The 13250-nt window shown below is 44.9% G+C and overlaps 1 protein-coding gene across 1 annotated transcript in view; it reads right to left on the bottom strand.

The window, feature by feature from the left end:
* The window catches only part of nrg1 (neuregulin 1), a 217578-nt gene extending 204699 nt beyond the window's left edge, over positions 1-12879 (bottom strand). The window contains exon 1 of the mRNA XM_078209632.1: positions 12585-12879. Within this exon, the coding sequence (XP_078065758.1) occupies positions 12585-12669 (85 nt within the window). The 5' untranslated portion in view covers positions 12670-12879. The remainder of the gene's footprint in view (positions 1-12584) is intronic.
* Positions 12880-13250: the final 371 nt, after the last annotated feature.

The raw sequence follows: 13250 nt of genomic DNA, 5'->3' as shown, positions 1-13250 counted from the left end.
AGGTTCTGTCCTGTAAAATCACTGGCAAAAATCTGGGAGTGGAAACAAAAGAAATGACTGAATATTATCTGGTAAATGAATAAGAAGTAATAATTTCTACGTGAACTTTGTGCATGGTAACCAACACTGGTACGATGAATGTTGCTGAAACAACTGAGGGGGAAGCAGAAAGAGACTGATGAAGTCTCGATAGACTTAAATTTCAAAGTCACTGCAAAGTTGCAGTCAACAAAACTAATCAGATATCCACCTACAGTATTCAAAAAGTTAGAATACAATTCGGAGGAGGAAGTCATGATCAAACTATATAGAACTTTGATCAGACTACACCCTGAGTCTTGTGCTCAGTTCCGGTTACTGGGACACAAGGGTCGGAACCAGTGCAGCAAAAAGCCACGAAACTGATCCCTAGCGTCAGGAGGACTGAGTTACAGAGAAAGATGGGCGAATGTGGACTTTTAAAGCAAAAGGGGCATCTGAGAGGTGATCTTCATAGAAGAATCATAGAAACCCTACAGTGCAGAAAGAGGCCATTTGGCCCATCGAGTCTGCACCGACCACAATCCCACCCAGGCCCCATCCCCGTAACTCCACTTATTTACCCTGTCAATCCCCATGACACTAAGAGGCAATTTAGCATGGCCAATCAACCTAACCCACACATCTTTGGAGGAAACCGGAGCACCCAGAGGAAACCCACGCAGACACGAGGAGAATGTACAAACTCGACACAGACAGTCACCCACTCGGCAAAGCAGCCAGCATAATTAAGGACCCCGCGCACCCCGGATATTCTCTCTTCCATTTTCTTCCGTCAGGAGAAAGATACAAATGTCTGAGGTCACGTACCAAGAACAGCTTCTTCCCTGCTGCCATCAGACTTTTGAATGGACCTATCTTGCATTGAGTTGATCTTTCTCTACACCCCAGCTATGACTGTAACACTACATTCTGCACCCTCTCCTTTCCTTCTCAATGAACACTATGCTTTGTCTGTATAGTGCGCAAGAACCAATACTTTTCACTGTATACTAATACATGTGACAATAATAAATCAAATCAAATCCCAAGGCTGGAATTGAACCTGGGTCCCTGGCAATGTGAAGCAGCAGTGCTAACCACTGTGCCACCAGCCTTATTGGGGGACATAATTTGGAAAAGGGAATGGAAAAGCTATAACCAGAATATTGTTTGAAAGTGAACCACATGGGCTCAAATCAGCAAACAGCAAATTTAAGACTGATATCAGAACACTTGAGAGTAATTAATGCTTGGAATAGTTTCTCAGATAGAATGGTAGAGACAAAAGTTTCAGAATCCTTGAAGAAGCTGTTTGATCCTGCGATGGAATTGGATTCTACTGGAGGGCTGCGTTAAGGTGCATTCAATGGCCATTCCAAACTATAATTACCGAGTGATTTCATAAACTGCAAGTACAGAATGCACAAAAAGGTAAACTGTGATGCGATAGAATGTGTGCCATTAATCACCCGAAGCATCGAATGACTTGTACAGAAGATGTTAGTGTTTCAACATGTCTGTGAGTTCTGCGGAGTATATGTATAAATGCTTGTAGACAAACAAGGTTCTGTTGCTATCAACAGTCTTATCGTCAAAAACCATTTTGAACAATCTGCCCAATCATTACAGCAAGGCAGAAAAATGTGATAATACTTGTGCATTAAAGGAATATGCGCAGTTACCTAATTCAGATGTGACTGCACTTTGGGGTGAATTATTAACCCATTACCATTGTGATTGTCAACTCCACTGTTACAACTACCCCAGGTAGTATTCTGGGATCATTTTAGGTGCAGCTAGGAGATTATTAATGCAGAACTGAAGTGAGAGACTTATTCTCTTTAGACTAATGTGGCTTTCACCATATCCCACCATGTGACAATGAAATGTTTTAAGTGTCACAGTATTATCATTTCTTTTACCGGTTGTTAATGTTATACACCGTAACTGCTCCAGTTCTGTAAATATCAGTTATCTGGGTGTTTCTTTGAGCAAGCAAACACACAAAGAACAGTACAGCACAGGAACAGGCTCTTCGGCCCTCCAAGCCTGCGCCAATCATGATGCCTGTGATGCACTATCAATAAGGCGAAAGACTACCGATATGCCAATATAAGTGTAGGCTTTTATTCACAACAGAATCAGGAGCAGATCCCAACAATTAACCGACCTGGACTGAACAAGGGGGAGGAGACAGCCACCTTTATACTAGGTGCTGAGGGGAGGAACCAAACTGGAAGGGGATGTGTCCAGGTATGACAAACACACACAACGGTGGTCCATATAGGACAAAGGCACAACTGAGGTCCACCACAGCCTGCCTAAACTAAAACCGTATGCACTTACGGAGTCCGTATCCTTCCATTCCCATCCTATTCATGTATTCGTCTAGTTGCCCCTTAAATGCTGCTATCGTACCTGCTCCCACCATCTCCCCGGGCAGCGCATTCCAGACATTCACCACCCATTGTGTAAAAAACTTGCCCCGCACATCTCCTCTAAACCTTTCCCCACGCACCTTAAACCTATGTTCCCTAGTACTCGACTTTTCTATCCTAGGAAAGAGCATCTGACTATCCACTCTGTCCATGCCACTCATACTCTTATAAACGTCTATCAGGTCATCCCTTAACCACCGTCGTTCCAGTGAGAACAAACCGAGTTTATCCAACCTCTCCTCAGAGCTAATACTCTCCAGACCGGGCAACATCATGACAATGCAGTGACAATGACTCTCAACACCATTGGAGTCATTTTAGCCCAGTACTTTGGGATTAAAAACAGGGCAGAGACAGTATTTATCTGAGTGAAGCAATTTTTATCATGGCTTTATAGTGCTTTATCACTGTATTAGGTGTCAGGTAAATATTTACATCTACATTGTTTTCCAGTTCAGACGTTTGTGGTTCAGACATTCTAATGTCATTCTATAATCCAGGAATAACTTGGTCCCAGGGATTCTGGATGGTAGAGGTTACAATGTACAATGTTAACAATGGGGTGACATCTGTTATGGTTAGAAGTATAGCTACGTTGAAAATAAAGCAAGCTTGTGGTTCCAGTAAGGCACTTTGAATGCCATGATTTTGCTCTGGCTTTTAAAAATCTTTGTCCTGTTTGTGAAAAAATACTTGTTTCGAGTTCCCATAGGGAGTTGGCTTTCTGTGGGCTTTAGCGTCCAACTGAGGGAAAGGAGACCCTATAGACTTGCTCCCTCTGTTTAGCTTGTGTGCTCTCCAGCATGCATTCCAGTTAAAGAATCATGTAGCTGTACAAACCGGGTTGCTAATATTCTGGATAATGGTGGAATGATGCATCCGAGAATCATAGAATTCCTGCAGTGCAGAAGGCGGCCATTTGGTCCATCGAGTCTGCACCGACTTTCCGACAGAGCATCCCACCCAGGCCCCTATACCCATAATCCCACGTATTTACCTTGGCTAATCACCTTAACCTATGCATCTTGGGACACTAGGGGGCAATATAGCATGGCCAATCGACCTAACTTACATGTCTTTGCACACTAAGGGGCAACTTAGCATGACCAATCCACCTAACCTGCAATCTTTGGAGTGTGAGAGGAAACCGCAGCACCCGGAGGAAACCCACGCAGGCACGGGGAGAACGTGCAGACTCCACACAGTTACCCAAGGCAGGAATTGAACCCGGATCCCTGACGCTGTGAGGCAGCAGTGCTAACAACTGTGTCACCATGCCACCCTGAGCTCTAATGTAAAATCAACTTGCGCCAAAGTGCCTGGTCGCCTCAAATACTCCCATAAAGGGTTTATCTGGTCATTATCTCATTGCCTGTCCTAATTTGGGATCCTGCTGTGCGCAAATTGACTGATGGGCTTCCAATGTTGCAACATTAATTCCTCCTCCTCCTTCAGATACCATACCCTAAGAGCATATTGGTGTCCATTGACCCATTGTCCTCCATTTGATTGACCCATTATGATGCTTGGCAAAGTACTGCAGTGGCTGGCCATTGCCTTCTGTGGTCCAGCCAAACTGGAAACTCTTCCGCTCCAGAACACAGACTACACTTCAAAAATACTTCATTAACCGTAAATTGGATTGGGTTGTCCTCAGGTCGTTAAAGACCCTGTATAAATACCAGTCTTTCTTTCATCCTAATGATTAGACTGTGGCAATATTCTGTCTCACATCCAGCGAAGAATTTAGGAGGAACCTCTTTACACATTCAGTGAAGAGAATCTGGAATTCCCTATCGAAGAGAGCAGCTGAAGCAGAGAGTCATTCATTTAAGAGGATGCTTGATGCATCTCATAGACTCATAGAGCCCCTACAGCGCAGAAGGAGGCTATTTGGCTCATCGAGTCTGCACCAACTCTCTGACAGAGCATCTCACCCATTCCCTATTCCCATAACCCCATGCTTTTGCCATGGCTAATCCCCTAACCTACATATCTTTGGACAATAAGGAGCAATTTAGCATGGCCAATCCACCTAACCTGCACATCTTTGGACTGTGGGAGGAAACCGGAGCGCCCGGAGGAAATCCACACGTATTGTGAGGGTAGGGGGAATGGAGAGAGAGAGAGAGAGACAAGAGGTAACTAAAACTATAGAATCCCTGCAGTGTAGAAGGAGGCCATTCAGCCCATCGAGTCTGCACTGACTCTCTGACAGAGCATCGTGCCCAGGTTTGGAGGAAGCTTGTATAGAGTTTAAACACTGGCATAAATCAAATGGGTTGAATGACTTGATTCTGTGATATACAGCGGAATTCTCCAGCCCACACTTGTCTAAGAGCCGCAAATTCCTACCCAACTGTCAATGGGGTTTCACATTGTCCGCAACCCGCCTGCGGGCAGGATGGGAGAATTCCTGCCATAGATTCGAAGTAATTCCAATATTACCACAGTCTAATCATTAGAACGAAAGAAAGACTTGTATTTATACAGGGTATTTCACGACCTGAGGACAGCCCAATCCACTTTACAGCTAATGAAGTATGCACTTTCCCGAGTCACACTGTTGTGTGTCCCACAGAACTGGCAGTACTGACATAAAGCTTAAATTCACATTCCCTATACATTTGCTGATGTGAAGCCATTTTGATTCGCCTGTTTTAGCATTCACCCACACTGCGGAGACACGAGCGAGTTCACACCGGGGAAAAACCATTTACCTGCTCGGAGTGTGGAAAGGGATTCACTGAGTTATACAATCTATAGACATACCAGCTACTTCACACTGGGGAGAGGCCGTTCGCCTGCTCTGTGTGTGGAAAGGGATTCACTCGGTCATCCCACCTGCAGAGACACCAACGATTTCACAAATGATGACAGGGATTGAATTCTGCCATTATTGCTACTGTTAATCACATCCAGGACTGAACCATGTTCGTTCTGATAGTTGAAGTGGGGGGGTTGAAGGGTTTCTTTCTGCTGGACTGGCCGGTCTCATGACTTTCCCACCAGTGGGCTGATGCTCTCTGAGCCTGGGAAAGCACATTTCCACTGAAATTATCCACAAAAAAGCGGGCGGCATGGTGGCACAATGGTTAGCACTGATGCCTCATAGTACCAGGGGCTCAGGTTCAATTCCTGGCTTGGGTTACTGTCTGTGTGGGGTTTGCACATTCTCCCCACGTCTGCGTGGGTTTCCTCTGGGTGTTCTGTTTTCCTCCCACAGTCCAAAGATGTGCAGGTTAGGTTGATCAGCCATGCTAAATTGTCCCTTAGAGTCAGGGGGAAGAGCGAGTGTAAATGCATGGGGTTGTGGAGATGAGGCCTGGGTGGAATTCTGGTTATTGCAGACTTGATGGGCTGAATGGCCTCTTTCTGCACTGTAGAATTCTGTGATTATTTTGTATTTATTCACAAGGCAACCATGTTTCAAATCTCCAGGAAGCCCAATCAAAGGTAAATGAGAAAAGCCAGAACAAGGTAGGATCCCTATAATCTAAGACCAGATTATAGGGATCAGGATCAGACATTAGTCATACATGATGTTAGAACTGACAGGAAGAATAGGCTTCACTTAAAAAAAAGTCTGTAATACCAAGAAACAACAATGAGGTATGAGACAGCTTCATATGTGAACTATAAATTACTAGACTGTTGTCAAGTGTCACAGAAATGCCTCCTCACAACGACCGAACTACTCTGCACTATAACCAAGGATGGTTTGTGGTAACAACAGAAACGGTAGCAGTAAGAAAACTGCCTCACTAAAGTTTATTGATTTATTATTAGTCACAAGTAGGCTTACATTAACACTGCAATGAAGTTACTGTGATAATCCCCCAGTCGCCACACTCCGGCGCCTGTTTGGGTACACTGAGGGAGAATTTAGCATGGCCAGTGCACCAAACCAGCACATCTTTCGGACTGTGGGAGGAAACCAGAGGACCTGGAAGAAACCCACACAGAGGACGTGCAAATTCCACACAGACGGTTAGTGTAAGTTTTAGGGCAAATCCTCCATGATTAAAAAACCCAGGGATAAGGAAAATGGCCGACTGGCTGTCAGGAACCTTTACAGCCACATGAATATGCAAGAGGCTGGGAATAACGAGAAGGTCGAGACAGGGATAATCTAATCAACAGGAAACAAAGGAGAAACCATGGCCAGCAGACAAGAAGTAAATAGCCCAGCAGCAAGACAATGAGAACAGAGATCATTCCATCCACAGACAACATCAATGACTCAGCTCGCTGATGGGATTCCAATCAGGGTGACTCAGAGAACATTTAAAAGACATTAAAATATCAATTAAGGGCGGTCCCGACAGTTCCGGCCCTTTTTGTCCCAGGCAATCGAAACTATCAATGATCAGAAACTGTTTTGTGTGAGAGAATCACTGGTTCAGGTTTCAAAAAGGGACAAGCAAGCTCTGGTCTCTCTCTCTTTTCTCTTCGGACCAGCATGGCAGCACCCTCCACTCTCTTCTCCTGTTCCTGCCTCTCGTTCGTCTCCAGCATGCAGCCCGAAGCCCACTGAGCAATTTAAACTAGGATTGTGAGTACCCTCCGGTAATTCGCGAAGTTCCCGAGATCATCATAGTGGATGAGGCTTTGGGGAAAGGGGGGGCCTTTTGCATGTACCTTTCATAGTTTAAGACACTGGTAAACTTGTGTAAAGTAAGCACTCTCGTTGTGTCCGTTTTAGTATTCCTTCCATAGCTATAGTCTTATGGAGCATAAGGCATTGTGTGTTGTTTTCCTGGTGTTTGGTGACCTTGACCTTGATGTTTTAATAAATATATATATATATCTTTGACTTCCATTGGAGTCCGTTTTGATCTTTTCAATTTCTCACCAATGATCTCTGACCAAGTCACAATATTAAATATCCCTTACCATAATTCCGGAGTCTAGAACTGAGGGTACCCTGGGCGCTTCGAAACCGCCCACTCAGGAAAGGCTGCCAGGTAATGGATAGGCAGCAGTTTCCTCTTCTCTCTCTTGGGAGCGCTACTCTAGTGAAGTAGGCGCAAGGTGGCCGTTGTTCCATCGGCGAGAGAGAGAATCACTCGGGCATTGGTGGGGTTTGGGTAACGGAGAACCAAACCTGAGATAAGCCCACGAGTGGAGTTAAAAAGAGGGATCCCGCTACATTATCCAAGCTGGGAATCGAACCCGAGTCCCTGGCACTGTGAGACAGCAGTGCTAACCACTACGCACTAACTTGTAAAACAAACTTTCTGAGAGCGGCAGGTTACTTAAGAAACACGGCGATTTTAAATTTGCTCTTTCACAGTCAGTCGGATGCTACTAATATTAAAAAGACATCTTGTCCAAAGATCGCTGAATAATTTCGTGGAAAAGAATGCAGGTGACATTTATCCCAACGCTGTGATGACATGGAACTAGTTCTACTCTGTGTAACATCAAGACTCCATTTTAAACTTCATTATTTACGTCTGTTGCACGTTACATTTTTTAAATGTTTTGTACGTTCTGGTTGTGAATCTTGCTGCTGCCTCTCTCTACAAATCAGAGTAACCCCAAAAGTTCGCCCCAATCTCAGAACCAGAAATTCACACAATTTGCAATTTGGAAAGGCGAAGGATTGAAAGATTGACAGCTGTTAGAAAAACCAACCCTACTAAAATTAAACAAGTAATGTAATGAACACCATTATTGGCTAAAATCATCTCTTATTTTAAAGAGATAAGCTTACAATGGTGCAATTTCTTCCAAAGAAAGTCTACATTAACAGGGACGAAGTAGAAATGGTCGAAAGCTTCAAGTTCTTAGGTGTCCAGATCACCAACAACCTGTTCCGATCCCCCCATGCCGACACTATAGTTAAGAAAGCCCACCAATGCCTCTACTTTCTCAGAAGGCGAAGGAAATTTGGCATGTCCATTACGATTCTCACCAACTTTTACAGGTACACCATATAAAGCATTCTTTCTCGTTATATCACAGCTTGGTATGGCTCCTGCTCTGCCCAAGACCACAAGAAACTACAGAGGGTCGTGAATGAAGCCCAGTCCATCACGCAAACCAGTCTCCCATTCACTGACTCTGTCTACACTTCCCACTGCCTCGGGAAAAGCAGCCAGCATAATCAAGGACCCCACACAACCCAGACATACTCTCTTCCACCTTCTTCCATCAGGAAAAAGATACAAAAGTCTGAGGTCATGTACCAACCAACTCAAGAACAGCTTCTTCCCTGCTGCCATCAGACTTTTGAATGGACCTCCTTATATTACGATGATCTTTCTCTACACCCTAGCTCTGACCGTAACACTACATTTTGCACTCTCTCCTTTCCTTCTCCATGAATGGTATGCTTTGTCTGTATAGCAAGCAAGAAACAATACTTTTCACTGTATACTAATACATGTGACAATAATGAATCAAATCAAATCAAAAAGGGGGTTGAATGATTTCAAAATTGGCTCCATGGAATTTATTTGGATTCAACAAACTCTACTTGTTCAGGCTAATTTTAGAGGGTCTGGCCTCAGCAGAACAACTGAAACTTATAATAACTAGAAAGTCATTTAATTATGCAAACACCTTTAAACAGCACAGTCTGCCCACATAACGGCCAGGGCTATGTTACAGCCTTTCAACAACATTGGGACACAGCACCACCATGGATTTCACCCATTTTAGATTAACTTTACTCCAACTCATGAAGAGACACACAGTCTCTTTTTCACTGGCAACCTTTTTTACAGCCACATTTCTGATATCGGAAATGCAAATTTGTATAAACTTTAATCATTTGAAAGGGTAGACATTTCAATCAGTGGCCACATAGGTACACATACTTAACATGCGCATACCACATTCCGATGTGTAAATCTTTATCTATTATTTCAACAATTAACATCTATCTACATAATGTTAAATCTACAAATCTATCTACAGATGTTAAACCTACAAGGCAAGCGTGTTAAGCATTGTATATGATCATCACTGATTGGGGTTCCTACCATCCTATTAATTAGCTGTTACTACTGGGGTAGGAGGTCTTGCGGCGGAGTGGGTAGTGTCCCTGCCTCTGAACTATGATACTCCATGTTCAAATCCCAATCCAAGGAGATCCAAGGAAGGTGTGCTTGTAACGTGTCCAAACAGGTTGTGTATCAACCTGCAAAATCCTTCCAACATGCCAATGCCTGGCGGTAAGAACAGTAGAGTTTCTGATGAGCTATACTTAGTGCGGAGTGGCACCCCTCAAGCTATAAGCCTCTGGGGACAGGCTAGTGATCCGTTTCAGGAAAAACCTTGTTGCGGGAGCAGATGAAAGTTCACCTTGTGTGGGAAGAGAAAGGAACAACTGACAAGACATTCATTGGAACAGTTTGTCACCGAGTGTGGGATGATGAATTTATTTCCTTGTAAGGCTGACCATCGCCCACTCACAAGTGTTATTGCTGGTGTGATTTCTGCCTCATCTTGTGGCGATGTTAAACCGAGGTTCTGTCTCCCCTCTTGAGTTGGATATAAAAAGATCTCGGAAGACTTTTTCAAAGATGAGTTGGGAAGTTCTTCCTGACCAATATTCATCACGCAATCAAAAGTAATTAATTGATTCATATCACAATGTCTTTTTGGGACCCTTGCTGTGTGCAAAGTGGCTTGGTACACTCCCTACATTGTAATTGTCACTGCACAGCAAAATCATAGAACCATCATAGAATCCCTACAGTACAGAAGAAGGCAATTCGGCCCATCGAACCTGCACTGTTAACAATTCCACCCAGACCCATTACCATAACACCACGTATTTACCCTGCTAATCTCCCTGACACTAAGGGGCAATTTAGCATGGCCAATCAACCTAACCCACACATCTTTGGAGTGTGGGAGGAAACCGGAGCACCCAGAGAAAACTCAGGTAAACACGGGGAGAACACGCAGACTCCACACAGACAGTCACTGGGGGGTCTAAAGGTGTGTTTTAGGATATTGTGAGATCATGGGAGGTACAATACTTAACATGATGGCACAGTGGCTAGCATTGCTGTCTCACAGCTCTGGAGACCTGGGTTCAATTCCAGGCTTGGGTCACTGTCTGTGCAGAGCCTGCACATTCTCCCTGTGTCTGTGTGGGTTTCCTCCGGGTGCTCTGGTTTCCTCCCACAGTCTGAAAGACATGCTGGTTAAGTCCATTGGCCATGCTAAATTCTCCCTTAGTGTACCTGAACAGGCGCTGGAGTGTGGCGACTCGTGGATTTTCACAGTAACTTCATAAAACTTTAACTATGGCCAAAAATAAACACATTTCATTAAACTGATAATTCCACAGTCTTTATCTGAGCGAATTCACAGCAGAAACACCAATGTGGTCCCGTATGTGATCACAGACAGTTATATGGGTAAAATGGGTATAGAGGGATATGGGCCAAACATGGGCAATTGGGACTAGCTTAGCGGTTAAATAAAAAGGGTGGCATGGACAAGTTGGGCCGAAGGGCCTGTTTCCATGCTGTAAACCTCTATGACTATGATTCTGTGGTCCATGGTATCCTGGGATTATTTTAGATGCAGCTCAGGGAGCACTGGAGAAGCGCTTGTCATCCTCAAACTAATGCAGTAAATAACACACCGCACAGACCCATTTAACAGAAATCAGAATATCTTCAGCAGCTCAAACACTTGATAATTTCTCCAGCCACCCCACCAAAAAGAAAATCCACCACATCGGTGCGGTAAATCCATTCTCTCAGTGTTCCAGCTTCATGCCTTAACAACACTGTGGCTCAATGAAAAGGACAAAATGAACCACGATCTCGACTGTGCTGTATCTGCTTCCACCGCTCTACCAGATCACAGCAATGCTTAGAATAACCACCAGACTAACCTGTGACCTGCAGATTGTTTCCACTCCTGGACCATAGAGCTTTACATCTCAGATGGTAGCCATTTGACCTACTGAGCGAGCTACATCAAAGAGATCACCCCTCAATCCTTTCCACTTCCCCTTTCCTATTCAGCCCACTCTGCGGATGTCAGCTCTCTGACAACCTAAGCCCCATTTCCTTCTTCTTACCCACCACCAAAAAAAACCCTTTCTTCACTGCCCACACCGTTCATAGAATCTTTACCCTGCAGAAAGAGGCCATTCAGCCCATCGAGTCTGCACCGACTCCCTTTCCCCTGCCCTATTCCCGTAACATTTACCATGGCCAATCCATCTAACCCTCCACATCTTTGGAAACTAAGGGACAACTTAGCATGGCCAATCCACCTAACCCGCACATCTTTGGACTGTGGGAGGAAACCGGAGCACCCGGAGGAAACCCACGCAGACACGGGGAGAATGTGCAAGCTCCACACAGACAGTCATGCGAGGCCAGAATTGAACCAGGGTTCCTGGCGCTGTGAGGCAGCAGTGCCAACCACTGCGCCACCGTGCCTTCCTCAAGCCAATTCTCAAGCAGGCAAGCACCAATAGTGTAAAAAGATTGCCAAAATGAATTGAACTGTCAACGATACTCCCAAGTAACACTGAGCCAACCTGATGCAGAGCTTGTCTCATATTTGGGGGGGGGCAAATAATGAAGTTTAGCAGCAGTAGTCCCCCGGGGAGGGCACTTGTGTGTGTGGAGAGGGGGGCATTTCACCAGGGCAGAGGCAGATTTGCAGCAGGATTGAAGGGGAAGGAGTCAGGCTCCAGCAGAGGGAGCCCAAGCAGCGTCTGAAAGGCAGCGGAGAGGGCGCAGGGAGCCACACGCCGCCTTGGGCTCCAGGTACAAGTGCTCAGCGCCCGGCCTCAGCTCAGGACATGACTCCCTGGTAAATGCAGGAGAAGCAGCCAGCCACCAGGACTGGTTCAGAGCACAGAGCTCCGTGCCAGCCCAACGCAGACCCTCTTTACAGCATCAGTGAAGACCACCAGCTATGAAAATGGGAAGGGGAAAAAATACTTAAAACAGGCAAGAATCTAAGGAAGAATTCTGGTTAAATAGCCCCATGGTTAAAAAAAAGAAAATTAACTTTAGGAAAAGTTAGAGATGGTCTCCTCATTCTGGGAGTGAAACTCTCTCAATGACAGCTCAGAACTTAGTGAGAGTAAAGTTTGTCTAAAGTTTTGGTCACTTTATATAAACTTTTTTTTACCTGTGCCACTTTCTCCGGTCTTGTCTCCTTTTCGGCCCTTTCTCCCCTTGCCTTTTCCTTTACCCCCCTGTCTCTTTCCAGGCATTTCTCCTCGGGGGATTTTTGTTGAGATATATTTATATATATTTTTTTTAAAAAACAAAAGTTGGTATCGGAGTGAGAATAATCCCTCAAAAAGAAAGATTTCTTTCAAGGTGAGCTGAAGCTGGTTCCGATGTCTTGTCGTGCTTGGTCCTGGGCTGTCTTATGCTCCTGTTCCCAGCTCCTGGCTTTCCTCTCTTAACTTCGCTCCAACAGGCGAGCCGGACTGAATGAAGTTTGCTCTCTCTCTCTCTCTACCCAAGTCTTGCTGTTTAAGCGGAGATTCATCCGCCCACACTACATTTGCCCCACCCTGTGACACTCAGTGCTGACACTTGTTGGGGCTAATGTTTGCTTTAATAAATCTTGGGATGGGAGGGGTATTGAGATATGGGGTGGAGGGAGGGTAGGAGAGGGGGTTGGGAGTCTTAATCTCCAACTTCCCAGTTCTGTGTGTCAAAATGTACCATCCATTTCTTTATAAAATTTACTTAATGTGCAGTGACTCATCTCAGCTCGATTGTCAGTGAGGACTTACCTTAATGTGTACCTTCTAAAGTGGGACTGGAGTGAGGACAGTTACAC

This window comes from Mustelus asterias, chromosome 1 (genome assembly GCF_964213995.1).
Source record: "Mustelus asterias chromosome 1, sMusAst1.hap1.1, whole genome shotgun sequence".
Lineage (NCBI taxonomy): Eukaryota > Metazoa > Chordata > Chondrichthyes > Carcharhiniformes > Triakidae > Mustelus > Mustelus asterias.
The sequence above is the reverse complement of the archived record's forward strand: the minus strand, read 5'-3'. Positions and strand labels throughout refer to the sequence as shown.